Source organism: Medicago sativa, chromosome 3, assembly GCF_051527215.1.
Source record: "Medicago sativa cultivar Bolivia chromosome 3, Bolivia_mono, whole genome shotgun sequence".
NCBI classification, from domain to species: Eukaryota; Viridiplantae; Streptophyta; class Magnoliopsida; order Fabales; family Fabaceae; genus Medicago; species Medicago sativa.
The window spans coordinates 13,372,962-13,398,544 of record NC_140751.1 but is presented as its reverse complement, the minus strand read 5'-3'; the positions used below and the strand labels follow the sequence as shown (position 1 = coordinate 13,398,544).

Below are 25,583 nucleotides of genomic sequence, written 5' to 3'. Positions count from 1 at the left end.
GAGTTTAAAAAAGTCTCAAGGTTTTGACAATTGATTGAGAAAATAATTGGGTTGTTCATTACAATCATTCTTCTTGTGCTTTCATTTAGTATTTTTCATTTCTTAATTTGTGAGTGTCAAGTTTGTATGAATGCAGAGCTAATGTCTGATTCATGCACTAACTTGATGAAGAAAAATTGCATGTGGATAGAATTGGAGGAATGATATTTTGACAACCAATTTTCAACAACTTTTGGTGACAACATTTTTCCTCTCTTTCTATTGGACAATAACAATAGAGAGAGAAAAAGGAAGAGAGAGAATAAAAGTACAATGAGAGTATGAGAGAGAGAGTTGTCACAAAAGTTGTTGAAAAATTGATGTTCTAATATCATTTCTCATAGAATTGCAGCTTTGAAGGTCACATTCTCAATACAATGTGGGATGCATTCATTACATCCAAAGTTTTAATTTTACTACTAATGTTTATGATGAATCTCACTAACCATAATCTGATTTCTCAGTGTTGAATCCAAAGTTGAAATATCTGAATTTTGTCTCCTTAGCATAAGTTCAACAAACTTCTTATAATTGATATGCTGCACTTAGTGATTTAAGATCCGATTCCCAAGCACTTTTGCAGACATGTTATCCATTGAATGAGCGAAAATCTAAACCCAAGTACTTTGCTTTTCAACCATTTCCATGAAAGAATTTTAATTTCTTCTACCAATTTATCCGTCTATCTTTCTTTATCTCTGAATGTTTTCTCGTTACTTATTTTTTCAAAGAACCCATACACAAGCAAACCTTACCACAACCCTACCATCTGATGGAAATTTGTTAATGCATCATTATGCAGAGCTGTGAGTACACTAAGCCAACTCAAAATCTTACCACAACCCTACCAAGTGTAAGTTACATTCAAAGAAAATATGTGAAGTGCTCTATGTTACTCCGCATCCATAAGCACAATTTTATTTTGAAACATTCGCCATATTGTTGTTGCCATCTTCAATGGAACATATGTACTCCGTGTATCTGCATATTTCATGAGATCAACGTCTTTTGTCTCATAATTCTCTCTAACCGAGTATTCTCCTAAGCCCCAAATTCACCCGTCCGACCACCCTGTCATTATAGAAACCCTCGATCCACCCCATCCTCACCTAACATCAAACTATTGCATTCTTGTCTTCACACATTTCAAACTATCATTCCACATTTTATAACTAAGAAATTAAAAATTTCGCCCAAGCACTCACTAAGGTGAATAATTGTAGTAGCTGAAAGCAAAATCTGACCAAAGTCCCATAATCAATACTATTAACCTTTTTTCTTCTTTGTAATATGATATTTCACAAACAATCCTAGCAATAGTTTAACCGTGGTTAAGCAAGTGAACAAATATTTTGCAATTCGTTAGCCAAAATAGTCGTTGACATTAAAATATTTCGTTAATATAATCATATTAGTCCTTATCAGTGGTACTATTTTATTTTCTATTTACAAAAACGAAAGTATCAAAACAAAACACATAAAAACCACCAAAGCAACAACAACAATGAATCAAACAGCAGCAAACTTAGAAGCTTCAAGATCAGCAGCTTTCTGAAGAAAACTCTGAGAATCATCTTCAAGAACCATCTGAATAGGTGAAGATCCCAATCCATCAGCAATAGCAAGCATAATCTTCTTCATCTCAGATTTAAACTCGTCACGATCAACGGTACCGCTTCCGTCAACGTCGAAAGTATCAAAGACGGAGTCATATAACCGGGTGAGTTGCTCCGGCGGAGTTGCTACCTCGATGCCGAAGTGTGCCTCGATTAGTCTCATGGATTCGAAAGCTGTTCGGAGTTCGGCGCGTGATAAAACGCCGTCGTTGTTGACATCGAGAGATTGAAATTGTTCGTTGATGCTGTTTGTGAAATTCGCGTCGTCGTTGATGAAGTCTCTCACGGTGGTGCCGTCTATTATCACCACTCCCATCCTTGATCTCTGTTTGTATGTAAATAAGTGATTAATTGATTAAGTTGAATGTTGAGGCAACTTGTTTGTTTGTTAAATGTTGTTGATAACTAACTTATTTATTGACGCGCGGCACTATTTGCTTGATTCTATCTATGTCTGCGTGCCTGTCATCTTTTCACAAATCTGTGGACTCCAAGTTGTTTTGGAATCTTTTTATAAATTTACTACTTCCGATTACATTTATAAGAAAAAAAACACATTCATTCAATACTTAATGTATTTGGTCAATAATATAGATCAAATATATTATATATTCAATAACTTTTTTTTTTAAGGAAATATTATATATTCAATAAACTTAAAAAGTGTTTTTTTTTTTTTTTATAAATATGACCGGGGAAACTAAAGTTTTGTTTTTGACAAAAGAGACTTAAACTGTGGACTCCAAGTTGTTTTGGAATTTTTTAATAAACTAGAAACTTAAAGTTTTTTTTTTTGACAAAGAACTAAAGTTTGTTGAGTAGTGATATTTGAACAACTCATTTTAGACAACTTAAGTGGCAACTTCTTTTTTCATTCTTTTCATTGGTCAAAAACAATGGAGAGAGAAAAAGGAAGCGGGAATAAAAGTATAATGTGAGTATGAGAGATAAAGTTGTCAAAAGGTTGTCACAAAATGGTTGTACAAATATCATTTCTCAAGTTTGTTATGGTAGGGATTAAAACAAAATTGATTTTCATATAAAATTATTTAAAGATTATTTTTTTTCGAGTTTTTATAAAAGGTTAAAATTTATTTTGCGTTTGTTTATTGTAATACATTTTTTTAACAAACAATTTAATTTGTTCGGATCTAACTCTATATAAGAGATTTTTTGCTATAAAATTAGTTCAATTTTTTAAATCATATTTTCTCTCTCCTTTCAAAAAAATCAATTTTTTATGAAGTTACTCATAATAGCTTTCATTTAAAGTTGTTTTTCGATTTTTTTTTTTAGATTCTGATTGTTTAAAAAAATTGTAACAAACTGATGAAATACTCTTAAAAGTGATTATTATTTTTAAAAATGATTTTTATATTAAAAAACTATAACAAACGGACTTTATACTAAAGTAAAAAATTTATTTAACATAAAGTATTTAAACATATGTTATAAAATATTTTCAAAATATAAGTGAAAATCCTTAAAAACTACTCTCTCCGTTTCAAAATGAGTGTCGTTTTAGCAACAAAATTGTTTCAAAATGAATGTCACTTTCTGTTTCCAATGCAATAATAACTTTTTCTTTTCAATTGTACCCTCCAATTAATACTCTGCACATTACTTCCAAAGTATTACTTTTAAAACTAACCAATAGTTAATAAGGATAATTTGGTAAAATAACCATTTTTTTCTTTTAATCATTACATTTCTTAATATGTGTGTAAACACCTAAAACGACACTCATTTTGAAACGGATGGAGTACTTTTTCATAGTGTTAGAGATAGCACTCGGGGGTCATAGATTTTAGTGACATTGATTTCTTAATCGTAGTGTTAGGATGTTAAGGTCATAATGAGGTGCAATAATGATTCCCTCCTCGCAATAGTTTTCAAGGTCGGTTCATGTTGTCATTAACACATGTAGAGTCACATGATAGAAAAGACAATTACAGAATATAGTGAAATAATATGTTCATTAATTAACTAAGTTTAAGTTATTTCCGTTTCGATGAACCAACAATTAATTAATGTGCTTACCGGTTCATCCTATCTATGAATTATGTACAGCCTAGATCAAACCATGAGTTGCCATTTCAACAACGGTGTAACCAACAAATATGCACATTTCGTTGACTTAAGCATTGAAAATTTAAAACATAAACAAAAATCAAAAAAACCATTTGAATATGACTAAATTGAGCGGTGGTGGCTAGCATCATGTTTCCAAGAAAGTCCATAGAAGGTTTTATCTCATTGCATAAAGATTCAAAAGCCAAATGTTTTATCTCAATTGCATACAAGGTTTTATCAACTACCAATTTTTATTTTTTCTTTAGATTTTAACTTTTGAAGTGCTGTTGTTACTCCTTAGAAATATTGTCTGAGTGAATAACAAGTGAATTGTTGCATCAAAACGAATTAGAAAGAAACGTGGATGTTGTTATGGCATTAAACATAAACTTATGAAATTCATATCAAAAGTTTTTCCAATTTGGTTGAACAAATGATTACTAGTTTTTACTGTTTGTGTACCAAATTAATTTTTACATCAAATAATTTTTACTGTCGTAATCTGAGATGAAGACAGTGGACCAAATTAATTTTTACATCAAATAATCAAGTGATTATTTTTAGAATAAAATTTAATGTGATGTGAAATTGGATTTTGTATACAAATTATAAAATTCATCAAAATAAAATCATGTACTAAAAGTCACCCACTGTCTTTATTTCCTATCTAGGTCATTAAATTGAGTCCAAAAAGAATTTAGGTCATTATTATATTTTAATTTCAATTTGAGTTCAGTGTGTTAATTCAACTAGCAAAAGAATAGATATCTGCATCAGCTACAATATTATCACTTTATTATGGGCATGTACTAAACTAACTCATTAACAATTTTGAATAAAAATTCAATGTTTTATATAGTATAAATATCTCTACTGACATTACACGTCTTATTATCATTATGAATTGGTTGTAGCGATATCATTAATTCTATATATTTTTTTTTTGGTTACATGAGAAAAAGTCAAAACAAAGCAAAAAATAAAAATAAAAGAGACTAATGGCCACGAGGATAAGCAACACCCATACGATCTGCCGTAAGCAATAAACGAAGCTCAGCTGGAGGATTAAGCACGATCAATAGATCACTCGTAGACCTTATTCCAAGCTTGGCTAATAAGTCAGCACACATATTACCCTCTCTGAGAGTGTGACATAAATGAAAAGTCCAATCTTTAGCCATGTACTTTCTAATAATAGCTATCTCATTTCCATAATGGTGAGTGGAAACATCAGCATACCGCACTAGGTGAATAGTATGCATGGAATCAGTGTAGCAAATAATGTCTCTCAGGCCTTCATCCCAACAAATTTGAATCCCATGCATTAATGCCAAGATTTCAGCATGAAGAATATTTGAGTAGCCAATATTTCCATGAAAGCCACACATAAATTGTCCATCGAAGTCTCTAATTAAGCCACCGAATCCTGCCATCCCCGGGTTGGTTTGAGCACTACCATCCACATTAAGAATATATGAGTCAAGATGTCCTTTTTGCCAAGAAATAAGTTGAGGCTGAATGCGAGTAATCTCCTTATGCATACTGCTGAAAGCTTGAGTAACATTATGAGTCATAACCTCGATCTTTGACAGAGTAGCCATTAGTGGCATGTTTATATCATAAAAAACCTTTGCATTTCTAGCACACCAAATACTCCACATGGTAATAGGAATCACAATGCCAAGCTTGTCAACACTATCATGGGACCACATGAATATCGAGCTATCCTCCTCAGGTAAACCGAGACTAGGACCCACCATCAAATTCCATATAGCTTTTGCTCGGTTGCAATTAAACAAACAATGAATTAAGGTCTCGGGTTCATTATCACAAATAGGACAAATGGAGTCTAATGGGATACCTCGATGATTCAATATAGTTCGTGTTGGGATCGCAAGATGCATCACTTGCCAAAGGAAGAATTGGATGTTGGTTGGGATTTTAAGTTTCCATACCCAATTCCAAGAATCTCTAGGTAAGAGACGAACTGTCTCTTCATCATTCAACCAACTATATGCAGATTTTGCCGAGTAGGCACCAGAGGTACAATTATTCCAAATCCAGTTATCAGTGACATCATCCACGAGGTGAGCCGTCGTTTCCAAAATCTTACTTCTGACATCTTGAGGCAGCATGGTATAAACATTTTGTAGGTTACCTCCATCCCTGGTAATAATATCTCGAATTTGAATATCAATATCTTGAATTTGAACAAACGGCACAAGATGACATAAGGGATCTTTTAGCAACCAAGGTTCGTACCACATACTAGTGGTACCATTTCCAATTTTGAAATGAAATCCATCCTCCAATACTTTAAGTGCTTTTACAATGGCATTCCAAATAGGAGAGCCCTTGCTATTTCTCATAAGGAAAATATTAGATCCCTGAAGATACCTTGCTGAAAGAATTTGAGACCACAAATGATTACTAGGTTTAAACATATCCCACACAAGTTTACCAAGTAACGCAATGTTTTGTTTCCTCGCAATTCTCACTCCAAGACCCCCGTTCTTCTTAGATTTAGTAATTTTTTCCCAACCAACCATATGCATACCTTTATTTGTGGATCCTTTCCATATAAAGTTACGAACAGTTTTGTCAAGATGGTCACACACATACTGTGGAAGCCACTGAATTTGCATACTATAAGCGGGGATTGCAGTCAAAACAGAGTTAGCAAGAGTCACACGACCTGGTTTGTTGAGAAGCCTTCCTTTCCAAGATGCTAGCTTATTAGAGACTCTATCCATAATAGTAGAGAAATCCTCTTTCTTAATTCTTCCATGGTGCATTTGGAAGCCAAGATATTTCCCTAAGTTGGTTGTGAACTGGATGTGAGTGATGCTAGTGATGCTTTCCTTTCTTCTTCTAGTAACGCCCGCTGAAGCAAACACTCGTGACTTATCCAAGCTAACTTTAAGCCCTGAAATAGAACAAAAGTCGTCTAGAATCTTGTTAATTACTCTTGCTTGAGATGGTTTGGATTTGGCAAATAACAACACATCATCTGCAAAAAAAGAGATGAGAGATGGTAGGACCATTGGCCGAAACTTGAAGGGGGAGCCATCTACCCGCCCTAACCTCTTCCTGAATCATTTCCCCAAGTCTCTCCATGCAAAGCACAAAAAGATATGGGGAGAGAGGGTCACCCTGCCTAAGGCCACGAGAAGGCTTAAATCTTTCAGTTTTGCTACCATTCCATAACAGAGAAATCGAAGTGGAAGCAAGACTATGCATAATTAGAGAAATAATGGAAGTAGGAAAACCGAACATGATCAAAGTTTGTTTAAGAAATCCCCAATCCACTCTGTCGTACGCTTTTTCCAAGTCAAGCTTGAACACCATGTCTCCTTTTTTCTTCTTTTTCTTATTCATATGATAGATAATCTCTTGCAAAATGATGGCGTTATCTTTGGTACTCCTTCCCGAAATGAAACTACTTTGGAGAGGCGAGATAATATCATTAAGGAATGGTCTCAATCTAGTGACTAGAACCTTAGAAATAATTTTATATGTGACATTACACAAACTTATGGGTCTGAAGTTCGTAAAGGAGGTTGGGTGGTATATTTGTATCCATTAATTTTAAATACTGCAAATATCAATTTAATTTATCCGTGTGTATTTGTTAAGTTATTTATTTAGTGTCAAAGGTGGATTTTATCTATGGATACCATGCATATAATTTTTTTGATATCCCTAATTACTGGTACTATTACTTTTATTTTTTTCCCTTCATATGTCTATTATTACTATTATATTCATTTGATCTTTTTATTTATTTATATACTTTGTGTTCTTTTTTAACAATTAATTGCTAATATGTGTCATTCAAAAACATCCTTCATTTTAAGGACAAAACTTATGTGCATTTTCTTTTCATGCTTTTCGTGTGGTTCTTCATATAATTAAAAAATAATTTATTATAACAAACTTTAAAGAAATTGTGGATTTGAGAAATCATAGGTATTTGTGAAAACTTTATGTGAATTACCACATGCACATGATGTAGGATTTCTACATGTCATATAACTATATACACGTGAGTATAATATAGGATCGTATCCACAGGGAGTTGCGTAAATCATAAGCGTTTTCACAATAGTTCACATTAAGGTATCCTTTATAAATTGTTTGTTTGTAAAACTATGTTCCTAAACGACATAAAAGTAAAAACGAGAGAAGATCGAACTATTTCGCTTGCGGTATAAGATAACAAGCAAGCATAACAGCAGCAATCTCTCGATCGATTAACAGACTCTAGCTTTATAACCAATATTATCACAATCATTTCTACAACATCCTTCGTGTCCAAAGCGATATCGTTATTTCTAAGTTATCGTTTAAACATTCGTGTCCAAATCCCATAAAAGATAACAATGTCGATTGGATAACTTAATCGACCGTGTCCAGCCTGATTAAGTATCTGAAAGCATTAGGTTCTTGATTTAAAGTGATTATCAAAGATTTACAAACTTGTCAAGAGTGATATAACTTAAGATAGATTGTTATTCTAGTTCTAGATTCAAGAGTTCGTGTCCAAATCATCTTGAATCTCTTTGAAAGCATTAAACACAAGAATAACAACAATATTGAATCATTAAGCTAGAACCTTATACATTAAAAGATCAAAAGATTACATAATAGCTTGTTTGTTTACCTCAATACTACAAGAGTAGATAATAGCTACACATAGACATGTAAACTATGCAAAGGATGAAGGAAAGATGAAGATTCCATGTCAAGATCCTTCGTGTCCAAAGCGATCTTGAGTTGAATCTACTCCTAAACCACTTGCTTTGTGTTTCTCTCTTTGAAATAGCTCTAACCTCTCTCTTAGAATGTATGAAAATATCTTAATAAAATAGTGAATAGTCCAAAAGAGAGGTAAGAATGCTATTTAAATGGGCTGTGTTTTTGCACCTACGCTAATAACGAAATACACGCTAATAGCGTAGTAGGTCGGCCTATTTAATGGCCAATGGAATTGTGCCACGTTGGTCCTTTTGCCCTGCTTCGCCCAAATCACGCTAATGGCGTAGTTCTCTGGAGTATTTACGCTAATAGCGAAATGCACGCTAATAGCGAATTTCTTGACAACCAGATTCTGCTTCGCTCCAGGTACGCTATTGGCGTAGCTGTCTGGAGTGATTACGCTAATAGCGTAATATTCGCTAATAGCGAATTCTTCAAATGTGCTCCAGAATCACGCCCCAGATACGCTAATAGAGTATCTCTCTGGACTTGTCATTTCTTGAACACGCTAATAGCGTAGAACACGCTAATAGCGTATGTCTTGAACTTTGACATTTCTTGCTCCTTGCTTGTATTTTCCTGCACAAAAAGGGTAGAATAAGGCTTAAAAGCATAAATGACATATTTGCATAATATTTGGTGTTTTCCATGGATAATCTTGCAAAACAAGTCACTAAAATGCCTAAACTACCTTATGAAATATATCACTTTTGAACACTTATCAGCACATAAGTTTTATCCTTATTTTAACTCTAGCAAAAAACTTATGTGCCTTTTATTAGGTGCATTTCATGTGGTTCCTAAATAAACTACTCATGAAAAGTATGTTTTTAACCAAGAATCATATGAAAGGACATAAATAAATTCACATGAGTTTTATCCTTATTTCAAACTATTTATTTGTTTCTCAACTTTCTCCTTCATTAAATTTAATTTTAAATTATGTTTCATTTAACATAAATTTTGTCAAATTTAGTATATAATTCATTCATTTTTTAAATATTAAATTGATAAAGGAGTTTTGTTTGGTACCCTTCTTCCTTTTGTATTCTCTTTTTGTTAGCATATCTTTTGGGGGTGTTTAGCTTGCTCTCTACACCTTTTTGCTTTAAAAAATATATATAGATAAAGAAAATTTTAGATGATTATTTATTAAATTATTTATTGCAATAAATTTTATATATTTATAAGGAAATAATTTTGTTTGCCTACATGTGCTCATTATTTTTATTCTAAACACAGATTCATGATAATCTTTCAACTTATATAACTTGGATTTATCTATTTTATAAGTAGTTTTTTAAATAAAAAAACTAACTATCTGGCTTAATAACCGACTAATCTGAGGGGTTCAATTCCACCGTCCATTTGCGGGGGACATTTGAATCCAAATTTTACGTAGATATTAATAGTTCACTCAATAAATTATGGGTTATATCACCACTAAAAAATTATGTGTTGTAATATGAGCAATTTTTTTCTTTTATTATTTTTAAAATATATAAATTTTCAATAAATATTATATATACTAGCGAAAAGTTGGGTACTCATGTGCTCCTCTTTCTGTTATTTTTATTTCGTTAACGAGTATAGACTCCGAGTCTTGTTTTGGAAATATTTTTATAAATAAAGTAGTTTAGAGACTTTTATTCGATATTTAAGTTCATCATTATATTAATGTAAAAATTTGTTATGAAATATTGTTAAAATATAAGTGAAACTATTGTGCTCTTTCTTATAAAATTTATTAAATTAATAAATTTGTTTTATTAAAACTAGTGTTTCGTGTATATTTTAAATAAATTATAATTAATATGTTCTAATTATTCAAATTTTTATTTAAAATATACTAAAAAGTTAATAAATTAAACTTATTGATTTGTCATAGACATATATATCCTGTGTATGCCTTTTGTGATAAATTATAATTATTAATGAAAAATATTTATCTAATTTCTTTTATGTATCAGTGATAAATATTATCTTGTGTGTTTTTTTTTTTTATTTATCATGGATGAATTGAAAACTAATTCTTCTCTTACTTAAAAAACTATTTGTGAATACACATGCCAATTGAATATTTACTTCTACTTTATCTCCATTTCTGAACAATGTCTTCAATCCTCAAAAACTACTTTTTCCATGCAGTGTTAAGAGGTTAAAGTCATAATGAGATGCTTCAATAACGCTTCCCTCTTCACGATAGTTTTCGAGGTCAATAATTCCTCGTTGTTATTAACACATGTGGAGCCTAGCACATGATAGAAAAGACAATGAATACAGAATACAATACATGTTCTTTAATCAACTAAGTATGAGTTATATTAGGAGGTTATATTATTTCATCTCCTTTAGATGAACCAACAATATATTGATATGCTTACCAGGATCATTCTATCTGTAAATCATGTATCCATTAATTTTAAGTAAACAAATATCAATTTATATTATCTGTGTGAACTTGTTAAGCTATCTATTTCGTGTCAATGATAGATTTTGTCTGTGGATATCATGCATAAAAATATTTTTTGATATCCCTAATTATTGCTAACTATTACTTTTATTTTTTCCCTCATGAGTCTATTATTACTATAATATTCATTTGATCTTTTTATTTATTTATATAATTTGTGTTCCTTTTTAACAACTAATTACTAATATGTGTCATTCAAAAAAATCCTTTATTTTAAGGACAAAACTTATGTGCATTTTCCGTTCATGCTTTTGATAGGCCAAACCGCAAGTGCACGGTCTATCGAAGTAGTAGTAAAAGAGAGTATCGTTCCGCTAGGGAGTTGTTCAATTCAATTAACCTTTAGAGAATGATTAGAAGGGAAGAAAGATTATAAAATTGAGAGTTCAGCTGGTTGAAAGTAAATAACAATAATAAAAAGAGAGCCTTGGGATTATTGGTTTCATCGTAATGACGAATCCTTCACAAACAAACCCTTAAACTTATAATTTCACGTTAGTCCTAATTTCCGAAGATAAGTTTCTCTTTGGCCTATCACATCTCCTTTCGGTCTCAGTGAGTGTGTTCCTCCAACAACCACACCTATTTTCATGGGTGATTGCCTTTGGAATCCTTGAAGCTCGAAACTTTATGTGTCTCAAGGTTTGCTAGACTATTCTCATGTTTCGCAATCCTTGTCTAGATTCACTTGTTCGAATATCAAAACTCCACTTTCGTTTTATGAATTGATATTTGGAATAATGGATTAACAATTATCAAACCTTCCACTTTCGCTTCTACAGTTTGATAATGGTTAATTCATGTTATAACGGTGAATCTAGATTAGAAATTAGGGTTACATAAAATTAAGGTTTAATGGCTTGGTTTGATTCGGATTACGTCATTAGACTTATCCAACAATCCCAAGACAAAGAAGTCTACTCGCTCATGCTCATTGTAGACATAGAGAAGAAGAGAGAAAGCATAAAATAAATTGCAAGAAAGTAAAGAAATAAAAAGGAGAACTTTATTAAGAAAACAATTGTCACTATTGAATTCCAAGAAATAAAGATGAATATTTGTGATGGGAGGCTACTCTATTTATAGTTTACAATCGACTTAAAATCTAAGCAACTACAAGGGCTATTCGGTAAAACTAAAACAGAGTAGCTTGGGCCCTAAGCAAAAGCAGCAAAAGGCCTTCTGGGAGGTGGCACGACCATGCCACATGTTGGCACGGGCCGTGCCAAGCTTCTGACTTGGGGGAGTATATTTTTGTTCCCGAATCTTTCGTATTTTCACTCCAAATCAGCTCTAGACTCCTTTCTTTTGCTCCAAGACTCCTTCTATCCAATATTCATTCCTGAAATATAAAAATATGCAATTGAAGTAAAATAGCTCAAAAAGGAAACAATAGTAAAATAAAATAAAACCAAATCTAAATAAAACGAAACTAAATAATATATAAAAACTAGCTAAATAATGACTCATCAAACTCCCCCACACTTGAATCTTTGCTTGTCCTCAAGCAAAAGGCAATAGATACAGTAGCAACAAAAAGATTTATCATATGGCAACACAATTGAAAACTCATGTCTCTCTTAAGGTTTTATTTGAAAGTACACTAATCACAATCTCAAGTATTCCTTGTGAACCTATTCAACCCAACATCAAGTCTCAAGTGAGTGTGTGTGTGCAGTCCAACCTTTTTCTTGCTCATGTATTAGACAAATATTATGAGGAACAGGTTATATCCTTAATACTAAAGTAACCGAGAAAAGTCCTTTCTTCATTTCATATAAGAGAGATGGGAATTTAGTTAAAATTAGATTAACAAATTAAGCACAAGGGGCTGCAGATTGCTTAGGGGCTATCTATCCTCATAGGAAGTCTTTATGCAGAGGGTGTCCTTTCCCCCTAGATTCAAAATCACCCTAAGTAGTGCTGCAAAATTTTTAATCATCTCCGCGTAGGAAGTCTTTATGGAGAGGGTGTCCTTTCCCCCTAGCTTTGATGAATTTATTTCCTCTTTTGAGGGAATATGGAACTTAAGCTCAATTTGGGAGTCACCACCACATTTAGGAAGTCAGAGAAAGGGTGTCCTTTCCTCCACATATTGGTGCCATTCTCCCGCCCCAATTTAGTTTAACGATTTATAAAAATAAAGCACATTATTTCCCACACAAACTTATACTACTTTTACTCTGAAGACTTTTAAAGGTCCAAGTTACCATTAAAGTTAGAATGTGTTCCTTAAAATACCTACTCATACACTTACTCAAAGATTGCAACTGAGTGCTTTTCTCATTGGAGAATTTTTCACAATAAAACAAGATGCGGGTATATCAAGAACACTAAAAACACGAGAAATCACTTTCATGTACAAGAAACAACCTTTTAAGAAGAGACAACAAAATATTTTATGCCATAATTTCCATTAAAAACAAGCTACTTAATCATGCCTTTTGCTATAAAAACAAAACAAAAGAATAAAGTTCAAGGGAGTTTGGAACACTACGACTCTAGACACTTTATTAGGCTCCCCCCACACTTAGGAGAAGCATTGTCCTCAATGATTCAAAAGAAAAGAAAATTAAAAGAAAAGAGAAGAAGAAGGAGTAAAAGAAAGAGTTAATTAGAGAAAGAGAGAAGAGAGAAGGGAAGAGAGGAAAAGGAAAACTCATAATTTTTTGAGGTCTATAAAGAGGACCTTGGAGATGAAAGTGTTGCATCATCCTCCGGATCATTTCATTGTTTTCTTCCATCATGCGGTTGCCCCTTTGGACATCATTTCTCAGCCCCGTCAACTCAACACCTTGCCTTTGTTGCTCGGTGCTTATCCTCTCAACCTCGGTTCGCATCCATGCCCATATTTCATTGTCATTTAGCTCTCCGGCTTCTTGGTCATGGTGCTCTCCCTCATGGTGCAAGTTAGCACCCTCTCCTTCATCAAGATTTTGCTCTTCATGTACCTGGTCATCATCAACATACAACAAATTTGCTTCCACCTCGATGCTAGTCCGAGATGGGTTAGGAAGTAGTAACAAAATTGGCACATTGAGCTTGAGTTGGTATTGCATGGGTGGACAATGTTTTATGAAGTTCATTGCAATGAGGGTGTCTATGTTCAGCCTATTGTTTCCCTCAATTGGTTTTAACCCCTCATCTTCACCCACTCCAAATTGCCTAGCTATGTATGTGATGATTCCCCCCACCACTATCTCTCCCCTACCGGCAGGCCTATTACCTACATCGGCAAGATAATCAAGCAAATAGAAACAAGTGTTTATGGGGTGGTTATAAAGCATTGCCCAAAGCATGAAGAGTTCATCGGTTCTAGTGTTCCCTAACTCAGTTCTACCCCAAATAGCGCAAGCCATAACCCTCTGAAGGTACCTAAGCACAGGGTTGTGATTGTTACTAGCTTTGTTGGCTCTAGAGACAAAGTCCCTACGGTCGGTGATACGTTCTCAAAAGGCAGCGGGATGATAGTCAACCGGCTTTAAACTTTGATCCCAAAAATCATGGATATACCCCTTGTTTGCAAAACCTAATGCATCACAAAAGTGCTGAAGAGACATATCGTAATCAATATTCATTACCCGAAAAACAACTCTATGGTTAGGGTTATCAAGATTCAACCTATCCATAGTGAAAACAATAGAACTTAAGAACTCATAGGTGAAATTCTCCTAACCTCTCATTGGTCTCAACATATCAGTCCAACCTAGGTTTCCTAGCAACCTAAAAACATCATCTCTAATGCCTAGCACATTCAAACTATGAGAATCAGGATATCTAGAAGGATGCAATGGTTTAGAGATTAGAATTTTATACCAATCCCTTTGCTTGTTGTCTTTGAACTTGATTCCATGATTCTTTTCTTGTGCTTGCCTCTTTGATGGAGGTCCTCCGGAAGAGTTTGCTGGTTCTTTTCCACTTCTCCTTGAAGCCATTGTCCTTCACCTTGTGTTGACTTTGAGGTTTGGTGAAGGTTTAGGGTTTGGGTGCGTGAAAGTTGTTTTTGATTGGTGGGTTTTGTATAGAATGATGTGTAGAATGATTTGGTGGAAGAATTGAGTGAATTGGTGAAGTTTTGAGGGAGATATGAAGGTATGAAGGTGGATGGTTATGGAGGTTTTAAAGAGAAGTTTGAAAGATGAAAGAGGTTTGTGTGTGAGAATGAGGAAGAAGAAAGAAAATTTTTAGGTTATAGTGGTCTAGATATCGGGCACGGCCGTGCCAAGTTTCTGGAGTTTTGGCATGGTTGGCTTACAAAGTCTGGCACGGCCGTGTCAGATGGGAGCACGGGCCGTGCCAAGTTTCTGGGCCCAGGGGCTTCAAAATTTTTCAACTTTCTCGAATCATACTTGGACAATTCCCTACAAAACACTTAAAACAACGAAAAACAAACAAAATAAAGCAAATAAATGCGTGGGTTGCCTCCCACGAAGCGTTCTTTTAGTGTCATTAGCTTGACGGTTAGAAAGAGTCCTTAAAATGGATTAAAGAGATCATGTTGTGTTGATGACGCTATGAAGCGTTCTTTCACATCATGATCTTTAAACAATGCACAAGAATAAAGATCGGGACCTTTCATAACATTTTCCAATTGGAATCATGCCATTTCATCACTGACTTGAAAAATAATCCTACCATGTTTGACATCGACAATAGTTCATGCGGTAGCAAGGAAGGGTCTTCCTAAAATCATAGGGCAATCACGGTCCTCTTCTATGTCAGCTACCATAAAATCAGCAGGGATGTATATTCCTTCTATATTAACGGGGATGTCCTCAACATAACCGACATGTTGGATGGTAGAACGGTCAGCAAGTTTTAATGTCACATCAGTGGGTTTCAACTCTTCTATCCCCATCCTCTTAAAGAGGGATAGAGGCAATAGGCTAACACTATCTCCTAGATCACACATGCTTTATCTATGGTCTCATCCCCGATCACACAAGGTATGGCAAAACTACCTGGATCTCTAAGATTAGGAGGTATCTTCTTAATGATTGCACTACTCTCCCTAGTGAATGCTATTGTTCCATGATGCTCTATAGTCTTTTTCTTTGAAAAAATCATCTTTAAAAACTTAGCATATACAAGCATCCGAGACAAAGCTTCCGCAAAGGAAATTTTAGTGCAAATTTTCTTAAGTATGTTAACAAACTTATTAAATTTACCCTCCAAGTTGAGATTAGCAAGTTTTAAAAGGGAAGGAGCCTTGGTCTCATCAAGCGGTTTCTCATTTTCTATCACTGTTTTATCATCTAAAAGCTTGACACTCTCTTTCTCAATGTTTTTAACCTTAGCAATAGTTTCTCCTAACTTTCTACCCCCAAAAGAAATAACATTGACATGGGCTTTGGGATTGGCTTCGGTTTGACCAGGAAAGACTCCCGGTGTTTGAGAAAGGGTAGCCACTTGTTGGACTATTTGGGAGATTTGGGTTTCAAGCATTTTAGAATGAGTAGAGATAGAATCAACTTTGGTATTGAGCTTGGAAAGAGAATCAGTCAGAAATCCAGTTTGATTTTTGAGTTCTTGAAGTTGTTTAGATTGATTTGCAATGAAATTTTCCAATAAAATTTCCAAATTAGATTTCTGAGCGACTCTCTGGTTGATTGCATAGCCAGGTGGTGCTACTTGTCCATTGGGATTTTGAGGATTTTTATAAAAGTTTTGGTTTTGCCTCATCCCTTGGTTGTATTGAGCGTAGTTCATTTGCTCAACACCATTAATAGCACTACCTAGTTGGCAATCAACACCAACATTACCAGATATACCACATATTTCACAAGAAGGAGATGCAGAAGTAGAAGTGATGGCACTAACATTAAATTTTTCAAATTTTTGGGTTAGTGCATCAATCTTGGCAACACGGTAATCATAGCTAGAGACTTCGTACATACCTGCCTCCTTTTTGGAGGGTGAAGAATTGATGATGGCTCTCTCGTCGGTCCACTTGTAATGATTTTGAGCCATATCTTCAATCAAGGCATATGCCTCCATGTAGTTCTAGTTCATTAGAGCTCCATCTGCAGCTGCATCAACAGATATCTTAAAGGAATAAGACAAGCCATTATAAAAAGTGTGGACTATGAGCCACTTCTCTAAACCATGGTGGGGACAAAGTCTAAGCATTTCCTTGAAACGCTCCCATGCATCATAGAGAGATTCCCCATCTTTTTGATTGAACCGTGTAATTTGGTCCCTTAGTTTAGCAGTTTTAGAGGGGGGAAGAACCGGGAAAGGAATGCTTGCCTCATTTGATCCCATGAAGTAATGGAACCGACTTCAAGGGAATGGAACCAAGCGCTAGCTCTATCCCTTAAGGAAAAGGGAAAGAGATGAAATCTTACGGCCCATGGTTCTCCTTTATGGTTCCACTAATTCTTAGGAAGACAGAGATGTGAAAATTGGGATCCTCGGCGGGGGATCCCGAAAACTGATTTTGTTGCACCAAGTTAAGTAGGGAAGGCTTGATTTCGAAGTTGTCATCCTCAACCGTTGGGTACACAATAATAGCTTGTGGCTCAGCCGTAGACGGCGTTGCATACTCTTTGAGAGTGCGATTAGCCATGGCGGTATTATTTCGTGCGTCTCTCTTTCTTTTATGTAAAAACCTTTTGATCTCGGGAATGAATACCACTCGATTTCTGGTTTTTCGCATAAAAAATTGAGAACCCAAGAAGTTAACGATAACAGAAAGAAAAGAAAAGAGTAGAAGAAAAGAAAGAGAAAGAAAAAGGAACTCTAATCAAAAAGAAAAAGTTAATTAAATTAGTTAACTCCCCTGCAACGGCGCCAAAAACTTGATAGGCCAAACCGCAAGTGCACGGTCTATCGAAGTAGTAGTAAAAGAGAGTATCGTTCCGCTAGGGAGTTGTTCAATTCAATTAACCTTTAGAGAATGATTAGAAGGGAAGAAAGATTATAAAATTGAGAGTTCAGCTGGTTGAAAGTAAATAACAATAATAAAAAGAGAGCCTTGGGATTATTGGTTTCATCGTAATGACAAATCCTTCACAAACAAACCTTTAAACTTATAATTTCACGTTAGTCCTAATTTCTAAAGACAAGTTTCTCCTTGGCCTATCACATCTCCTTTCGGTCTCAGTGAGTGTGTTCCTCCAACAACCACACCTATTTTCATGGGTGATTGCCTTTGGAATCCTTGAAGCTCAAAACTTTACGTGTCTCAAGGTTTGCTAGACTATTTTCATGTTTCGCAATCCTTGTCTAGATTCAATTGTTTGAATATCAAAACTCCACTTTCGTTTTATGAATTGATATTTGGAATAATGGATTAACAATTATCAAACCCTCCACTTTTGCTTCTACAGTTTGATAATGGTTAATTCATGTTATAACGGTGAATCTAGATTAGAAAGTAGGGTTACATAAAATTAAGGTTTAATGGCTTGGTTTGATCCGGATTATGTCATTAGACTTATCCAACAATCCCAAGACAAAGAAGTCTACTCGCTCATGCTCATTGTAAACATAGAGAAGAAGAGAGAAAGCATAAAATAAATTGCAAGAAAGTAAAGAAATAAAAAGGAGAACTTTATTAAGAAAACAATTGTCACTATTGAATTCCAAGAAATAAAGATGAATATTTGTGTTGGGAGGCTACTTTATTTATAGTTTACAATCGACTTAAAATCTAAGCAACTACAAGGGCTATTCGGTAAAACTAAAACAGAGTAGCTTGTGCCCTAAGCAAAAGCAGCAAAAGGCCTTCTAGGAGGTGGGACGGCCGTGCCACATGTTGACATGGGACGTGCCAAGCTTCTGACTTGGGGGAATATATTTTTGTTCCCGAATCTTTCGTATTTTCGCTCCAAATCAGCTCCAGGCTCATTTCTTTTGCTCAAAGACTCCTTCCATCCAATATTCATTCCTGAAATATAAAAATATGCAATTGAAGTAAAATAGCTCAAAAAGGAAACAATATTAAAATAAAATAAAACCAAATCTAAATAAAACGAAACTAAATAATATATAAAAACTAGCTAAATAATGACTCATCAGCTTTTTGTATGGTTCTTCATATAATTAAAATTTATTTTTTGTGATTACAACAAACTTTGAAAATATTGTGGATTTGAGAAATCATGGGTAGTTTTGAGTATTGTATGTAAAGTACCACACGAAAAGCATGCATTTTCTTACGTGCTTTTCATATGGTTCCTAAATAAACTACTCATAAAAGTATGTTTCGAGCTTAGAATCATTTGAATAACACATACATAAATTCACATGAGTTTTGTCCTTATTTCAAACTATTTATTTGTTTCTCAGTTTTCTCCTTCATTAATTTCATTTTAAATTATAATTCATCTAGCATAGATTTTTTCAAATATAATATATAATTCATTCATTTTTTAAATATTAAATTGATAGAAAAAAATTTAGATGATAATTTATTAAATTATTTATTGTAACCAATTTTATATATTTATAAGGAAATAATTTCATTTTTCTACATGTGCTCATTATTGTTATTCTAAACATGCACTCTTGTCCTCGTGAGCTTAGCTCAGTTGGTAGGGACAATGCATAATATATGCAAGGTTCGGGGTTCAAACCCAAACCACCATAAAAAAAAAACCGCAGTCTTGATAATTCTTCAACTTAGATAAATAAGATTCATTTCTTTTATAATTGGGTTAAAAGGTTTTTACCCCCTATCATATGGGTGAATTTCTTTTGTAATTTTGTTTTTTTTTGGAGATTCTCTGTTGAAACTAAAAGATTCTTTAATTTTCTACCCCCCCCCCCCCCCCCCCCCCCCCCACATATGGGGATCTTTTGGTTTACCCCCCTACGAAATAAAAACTTGGAGATTCCCCCTTGCTATTAGAAGATTCTTTGGTTTTCATCCCTAAACACATATGACTGTACATAATTGATTATGTGGCACACTAACTAAGATCTGACTGTGTAAAACTGATGACGTGGCAAATGACTTGGTTTTTTTATATATTTTTTATTTATTTTTTTTCAGCAGCTTTTTTTATTAATTAGTAATTATTTTTTAAAAACCAATATATTTTTTTCAAACTCAGAATATTTTTTGCACCTACTCAGAATATTTTTTTTCAATCATTTTTCCAGATTTTTTTTCTTAATCTCAACAACAAATTTTTTTCCCAACAAAACTTAGAATTTGAAATTGCAGATCCCAATTCCAAAACCCCAAATTTTCTTCAATTTTTTTCAGGATCGTGACATGGCAGCTGTACTTCATACTTCTCTTCTCTTCCCTCACAAACCAGAAACACGAAACAGATTGTTGTGTTGTTGTTTCATGAAAAACGAGGGAGTTTGGGTCGGATTCGAGAGAAGAGAAGAGGGAAGAAAAGATTTGAGAAGAGACCACACACCAAACCCAGACCCATATCATGACCCATTTATCGTACCTCGACCCGCTACCTTCGATCCACCGCCTCACCGCCGTCGTGTACTCGTTGCAGCCTCTCTCGCAGCCATCGATAGTTGTTTTCGTTTTTCTTTTCAACTGATTTCGTGTTCGGGATGCAAACAAAACCCTGGTGTATTTAAGAGATTGTGTATGGCTGATGTATTTTAGAAGAAATTGGTTCTGAAATTTAATAAATTGTGCAGAAATTGTATGGGAGAAGAGAGGAGAAGAGATCAGGAGAAGTGAGAAGGCAGAAGCGATGGATAGAAGAGAAAGAAAGGGGAGTTACAAGAAATTTTTTCTGAAAAAATATCTTGTATTTTAATTTTTTTTAATTGTAAATAAAAAAAAGTGACATAAGTGAGATGTAATAAAAAAAAATATTATACACTCAGCGTGCCACTCAAGAAAAAAAAGTTGACTCAGCGTGCCACACATGCTCAAGTGTCCAGTCATATACTATCAGGGTTTAAAACCATAGAACCTTCTAATGGCAAGGAGGAATCTCCAAGTTTTTTTTTCTTCCTAAGGGGTAAACCAAAATACGTCCATATGGCAGGGGGTAAAAGCAATGTTATGAAAACCGGACCGGCCGGTTCGACCAGTTCAATCGAGAACCGGACCAAGCACCGGTCCGGACAACACTGTAGAGCCGTTCGTCTAAGAACCGGTGGAAAAACCGGTAAAACCGGCATGAACCGGTGAAAACCGGTAAAGCCGGTGAACCGGGACCGGTTTTTGAAAACCGTTTGGTTCTGTTTCCCTTTCTTTTTTTTCTCTCCAAAAACATGAACCAGAAGGAGAAATCTATGCTTCATGACTAAGAAAACATAGGAACGGTGAGGAAAATGGGAATCACATGATGGAAAAGGATAGAAGAAGAAAGAAATAGTTTGTGAGAGAGAGGGGAAAGAAAAAAAGCATATATTTAACAACAGCAAAACAATGAAGGCAAGGATGAATCAACAACAAAGCAATGAAGGCATAGAAGCAGAAGAGAGAAATGTTTGTGCTGGCGGCTGATAAGAAATTAGGGCTAAGCTCTCAATCCTATGAACCATGGTATAAAAAATATTGGGCTTTAAGCCCATTTCACCATAGAAGAGTATTGGGTTTGTAAAAGTATCCTGAACAAAGATTGTGGATAGTAATATACACTTAATAAAATGTATTTATTTAGTTATTAATTATCCGGTTCAATAACGGTCTAATAACGGTTCAAGCGGTTGAACCAGTTGAACCATGAACCAGTAGTCTCACCGGTTCGATCTCTGGTCCGGTTTTAAAAACATTGGGTAAAAGCCTATTAACCCAAAATAAAATTAAAAAAATGTCAATTAATTTCCCTTTCATCTCTTCTCCCTTCTGGTGGCCACCATCCTCTCCGTCCTTTCCATGTCCTTTCTCTCAGTTCTTCATCACCATCAACACCTCCATAAAAACCACCAACACCTTTAAATATACCTCTAATTTCCCTTCCATTTCTTCTCACAATAACAAAATCAAATCAAACCAATATACCTATTCTCATTCTTCACACACATTCCAAAATTCAATATCAATCTTATTCTCAATAAATTCAAATTTAGAAAATTCGGTATCCTTTTACAAATTTCATTCATACGTTTTAAGTGGGTAGGAAAGAAGAAGAAAAAGAAAAATTGTTGAACACTAACAAAAACAACAGAACTCAATCAGCAACAAAACCCCAAAACGCCAAACATAGTAATTTGAAGACCATCACACCCAGAACTCATTGAACACCATCAAAACCCCAAAATCCATAACTCATTGAACACCATCAAAACCCCAAAACCCTAACTCTTCAATTCGTCAGAAACCCTTATCACAAATTTGAAGAATCAACACTCCACTCTCTTCAATTTCTATTGTCTCTGTTTATGAACAATAATATTGGTTAAACTTTTGGGTTTGAATTTTAATTTATGGGGTTAGAAGAGAGAGGAGAAGAGAAGAGATGGGGGTCGAGAGAAGAGAAGTGAGAAGGGAGGGGAGAGAGAGAGAGAGAGAGAGAGAGAGAGAGAGAGAGAGAGAGAGAGAGAGAGAGAGAGATAGAGAGAGAGATGGGGGGCGAGAAGAGAAGTGAGAAGGAGATGGGGGACGAGAGAAGAGGAGAAGTGAGAAGGGAGAAGAGATGGATGGGAGGAGAGGGAGTTAAAAGAAATTTTTCTGAAAATTTTTCTTGTTTTTTTTTAAGTTTTTTTTAATTATAAATAAAAAATAAAAAAAATGACATATAAGTGAGGGTGGATTCTAGGGTGAGGGTTCAATTAAGTCCCTCACCGGTGTGAAGGTGAGAAAAACACAAGAAGGGGGGTTGAATTGTGTTTTAGAAAAATTCTTCGTTTCTCCTAAAAACTGAACACACTGATCAGAAGCTAAGCGAGACAGCTTCTGAAGTGATAATCAAAATCTAAATGCAGCGGAATAAAACAGAGAGAGAGAGAAGAAGAACGACACAAAGCAATTATACTGGTTCCTTCCACAATCCGGAAGTAGTCCAGTCCCCCTTGCACTTCCAAGGAGATTTCACTATGAGTAATATCTGATTACAAATGCTCAAGCACACAAGCAAGAGACTTCCAATGCTCAAGCACACAAGCAAGAGACTTCCTTTGCTCAAGAACACAATCAAGAGACTTCCTGCTCAAGCACAACTGCAAGAGACTTCGTAACTAAACAAAATTACACAGAAAATTGTTTAAGGTTGAACACTTGATATACAATCAGAGGTGCTCACAATACAAATCAGATACAGACTCAATGGACTTAAGAATTTCTAAGATATGACTTTGAGACACAGAAATTCTAAGTGAATGCAGAACAATTTCAGCAGAGGTTTGGTACTTGTGAAAATCTTGTGAGTCTTTCGTTCAGCGTTCTTGCATTACCAATTCTCTAGGTCTTCACTCCTTTATATAGAGGTGTGAGAGAGACGTTGTGAAATTGCCAGCACACCAAAGAGTCGTTGTTGAAGCTTGATCTTTCACCAATAATCTTTTGCCTGATTTGGCTGTTGTCCTATGAAGAACAAATTTGAAATCCATTCCTTATCCAAAGGAACATCTATGCAGGCGAAACCGTATTCTGGAGCTGTTTTCTTGTCCTGTAGCGCGGACACAAAACAGAGTAGTGGAGAACGTGGTTGTACAATTCGTACAAAGTACAATGTCAACGCTTTCGTCCAAATTGCAAACACACGCCTTCAAACACCTTTGAAATGACCGTTGCAAACTCCACTAATCCTTTGTTTGTGTTTTCGAATCCAATAGACAGCTTTTGCATTGATAATTCTTCAATTCTTGATTCTTTGCAAATCCAGTTGATATTCAGCTTCTGGTGAAATGGCTTCTGATGAGGCAGCTTCTGATGATGCAGCTTCTGATGATATGACTTCTGCAGCTTCTGATGACGCAGCTTCTGATGATGTGGCTTCTGGACCTCTTGTCTTCAGAAGCACTATTCTTCAGGAGCAGCTTACTTCAGGAGCGCTATTTCTTCAGGAGCAGCTTGACTTCAGGAGCGCTTTTTCTCTTCAGTAGCAAGTTGCCTTCAGGAGCGTCCAAGCTTCAAATTTTTGTTGTTTCCATAGCTCTTTATTTGCTCATTCAGAACCAATGATGATGTAACTTTATAATTATGGTCCTGTACACTTGAACAAATATTAGCTAGTCCAATTTACAATTTTTAATACCTTGTTATCATCAAAACCCTTTAAGGTTCATTGTTAAACACATTTTGTTCCAACAATCTCCCTCTTTTTGATGATGACAAACAAAAGTATTTAAAATTGATCAATTGTTGTTAATCTAATTAACAAGTTGACTTTGGGGTTCTGAGGTTTGTAAGCTCAGAATCTGAGGTTTGTAAGCTCCCCCTAAGTTCTATCCAGGTTAATTAAATTCATTTTTCGCGCAATAATATTATCAGAGCTTAAAAACAAAATTGAATCATTGAAAGAATTAACTTATAGATAAGAAGAATGGTTCAATTAATTTTACTTGAATTTTGATACTCCTTCGTTCGTTCATAGCTTATACCAATAAGGTAAAAAAATGATAGAAGGTTTTCAAAAATTTCAAATGCCATTAATGGGGCTCAGAGCCTTTAAATACTTGTCACATATACTCCCCCTTTTGTCATTATCAAAAAAAATTAAAATAAATTTAAGCATAAAAGACAAAAAGATATGAGAAAAACTCAAACAGGAGAGAGTATAAAAGAAAGTGAGCTAAATAAGTCAGAGCAAAATATATGAACATGTATATCAATTGTCAGAAGCAGCTAAACAGTCAGAATCAGTAAGCATTCAGAAGCAAGAGAAATAAGACAAGATGGTTTCAGAAGCAAGGACTAAGAAATTTTAAAACAGACAACAAACAAAGAAAAACACAAGGGTGTGCAACGAAGGGTTGGTTTGTTGTTGTTTCTTCATCTCTTCCATTTCTTCAATCTTCTTCTTCAACAGTTCTTCAAGTTGTTGTTGCCTCTGAAGAAGAGCTTGTTCCCTTTCTCTAGCTTCTTGCTGCTGCTGTGCCATCTGTTTCTTCAGAAGCTTACACAGCCTTGCTTCTCTGGTCAAGTAATCCGTTTCAAAGAAGAAAGGCTGGTTTGCCAGGAGCAGTGTAGAACTTCTTACTCTAAGACTCTGATTCACTTGCTCCATTAGCCTTCTGACTGAAGCTTGCTTGACTCTGATGCATTTGGCCTTGATTTCTTCAATAACCCCAGCTGCCCGGTTTTGAAGAGATGCCCAGGAGTCTTCATATGCACCTGTGAGATCAATTGTCCTTCTTTGATCCACCAGATTATGCATCTGACTCAAGATTGTGAGAAGCTCAGAATTAATATATCCAGATTCCAGGATGTTTGTGGGTGGATGATCAAGGGTTTCAAGATCAGAATCACTGATTTCTAAATCTTGAATGGGGTTAGGAATTGGAAAGGTAAGGTGTGTTTGTGTGTTTGAAGACGAAGGCTGGTCAGAATCAATGTGTGTGGTGGAGGTTGAGTCTTGAACATTGACTTCAGAGATGTCAACATCCATGGGAGTTGGTTCTGGAGAGTGTTCAGGTAAAGGTTGAAATTCAGTTTCAGTTGGTGGTTGTTGTAGTGAAGTTGTTGTTTGATTGTTGAGTTGGGGGTCAATGATGGCTATTGGTGATTGTGGGGGTGTTGTGGGTTTTTG

The 25,583-nt window shown here is 34.9% G+C and overlaps 1 protein-coding gene and 1 non-coding gene across 2 annotated transcripts; one reads left to right on the top strand and one right to left on the bottom strand.

Annotated features, from left to right (window-relative positions):
• Nucleotides 1-1,401: 1,401 nt before the first annotated feature.
• Nucleotides 1,402-2,034, bottom strand: LOC146935891 (uncharacterized). The gene has a single exon (XM_085750942.1). It carries the CDS (start codon nucleotides 1,969-1,971, stop codon nucleotides 1,549-1,551), a length of 423 nt encoding a protein of 140 aa, XP_085607068.1. The 5' UTR covers nucleotides 1,972-2,034; the 3' UTR covers nucleotides 1,402-1,548.
• Nucleotides 2,035-17,059: 15,025 nt separating this feature from the next.
• Nucleotides 17,060-17,166, top strand: LOC146935890 (small nucleolar RNA R71). The gene has a single exon (XR_015033600.1). It is a non-coding gene; the product is annotated as a small nucleolar RNA R71 (small nucleolar RNA).
• Nucleotides 17,167-25,583: the final 8,417 nt, after the last annotated feature.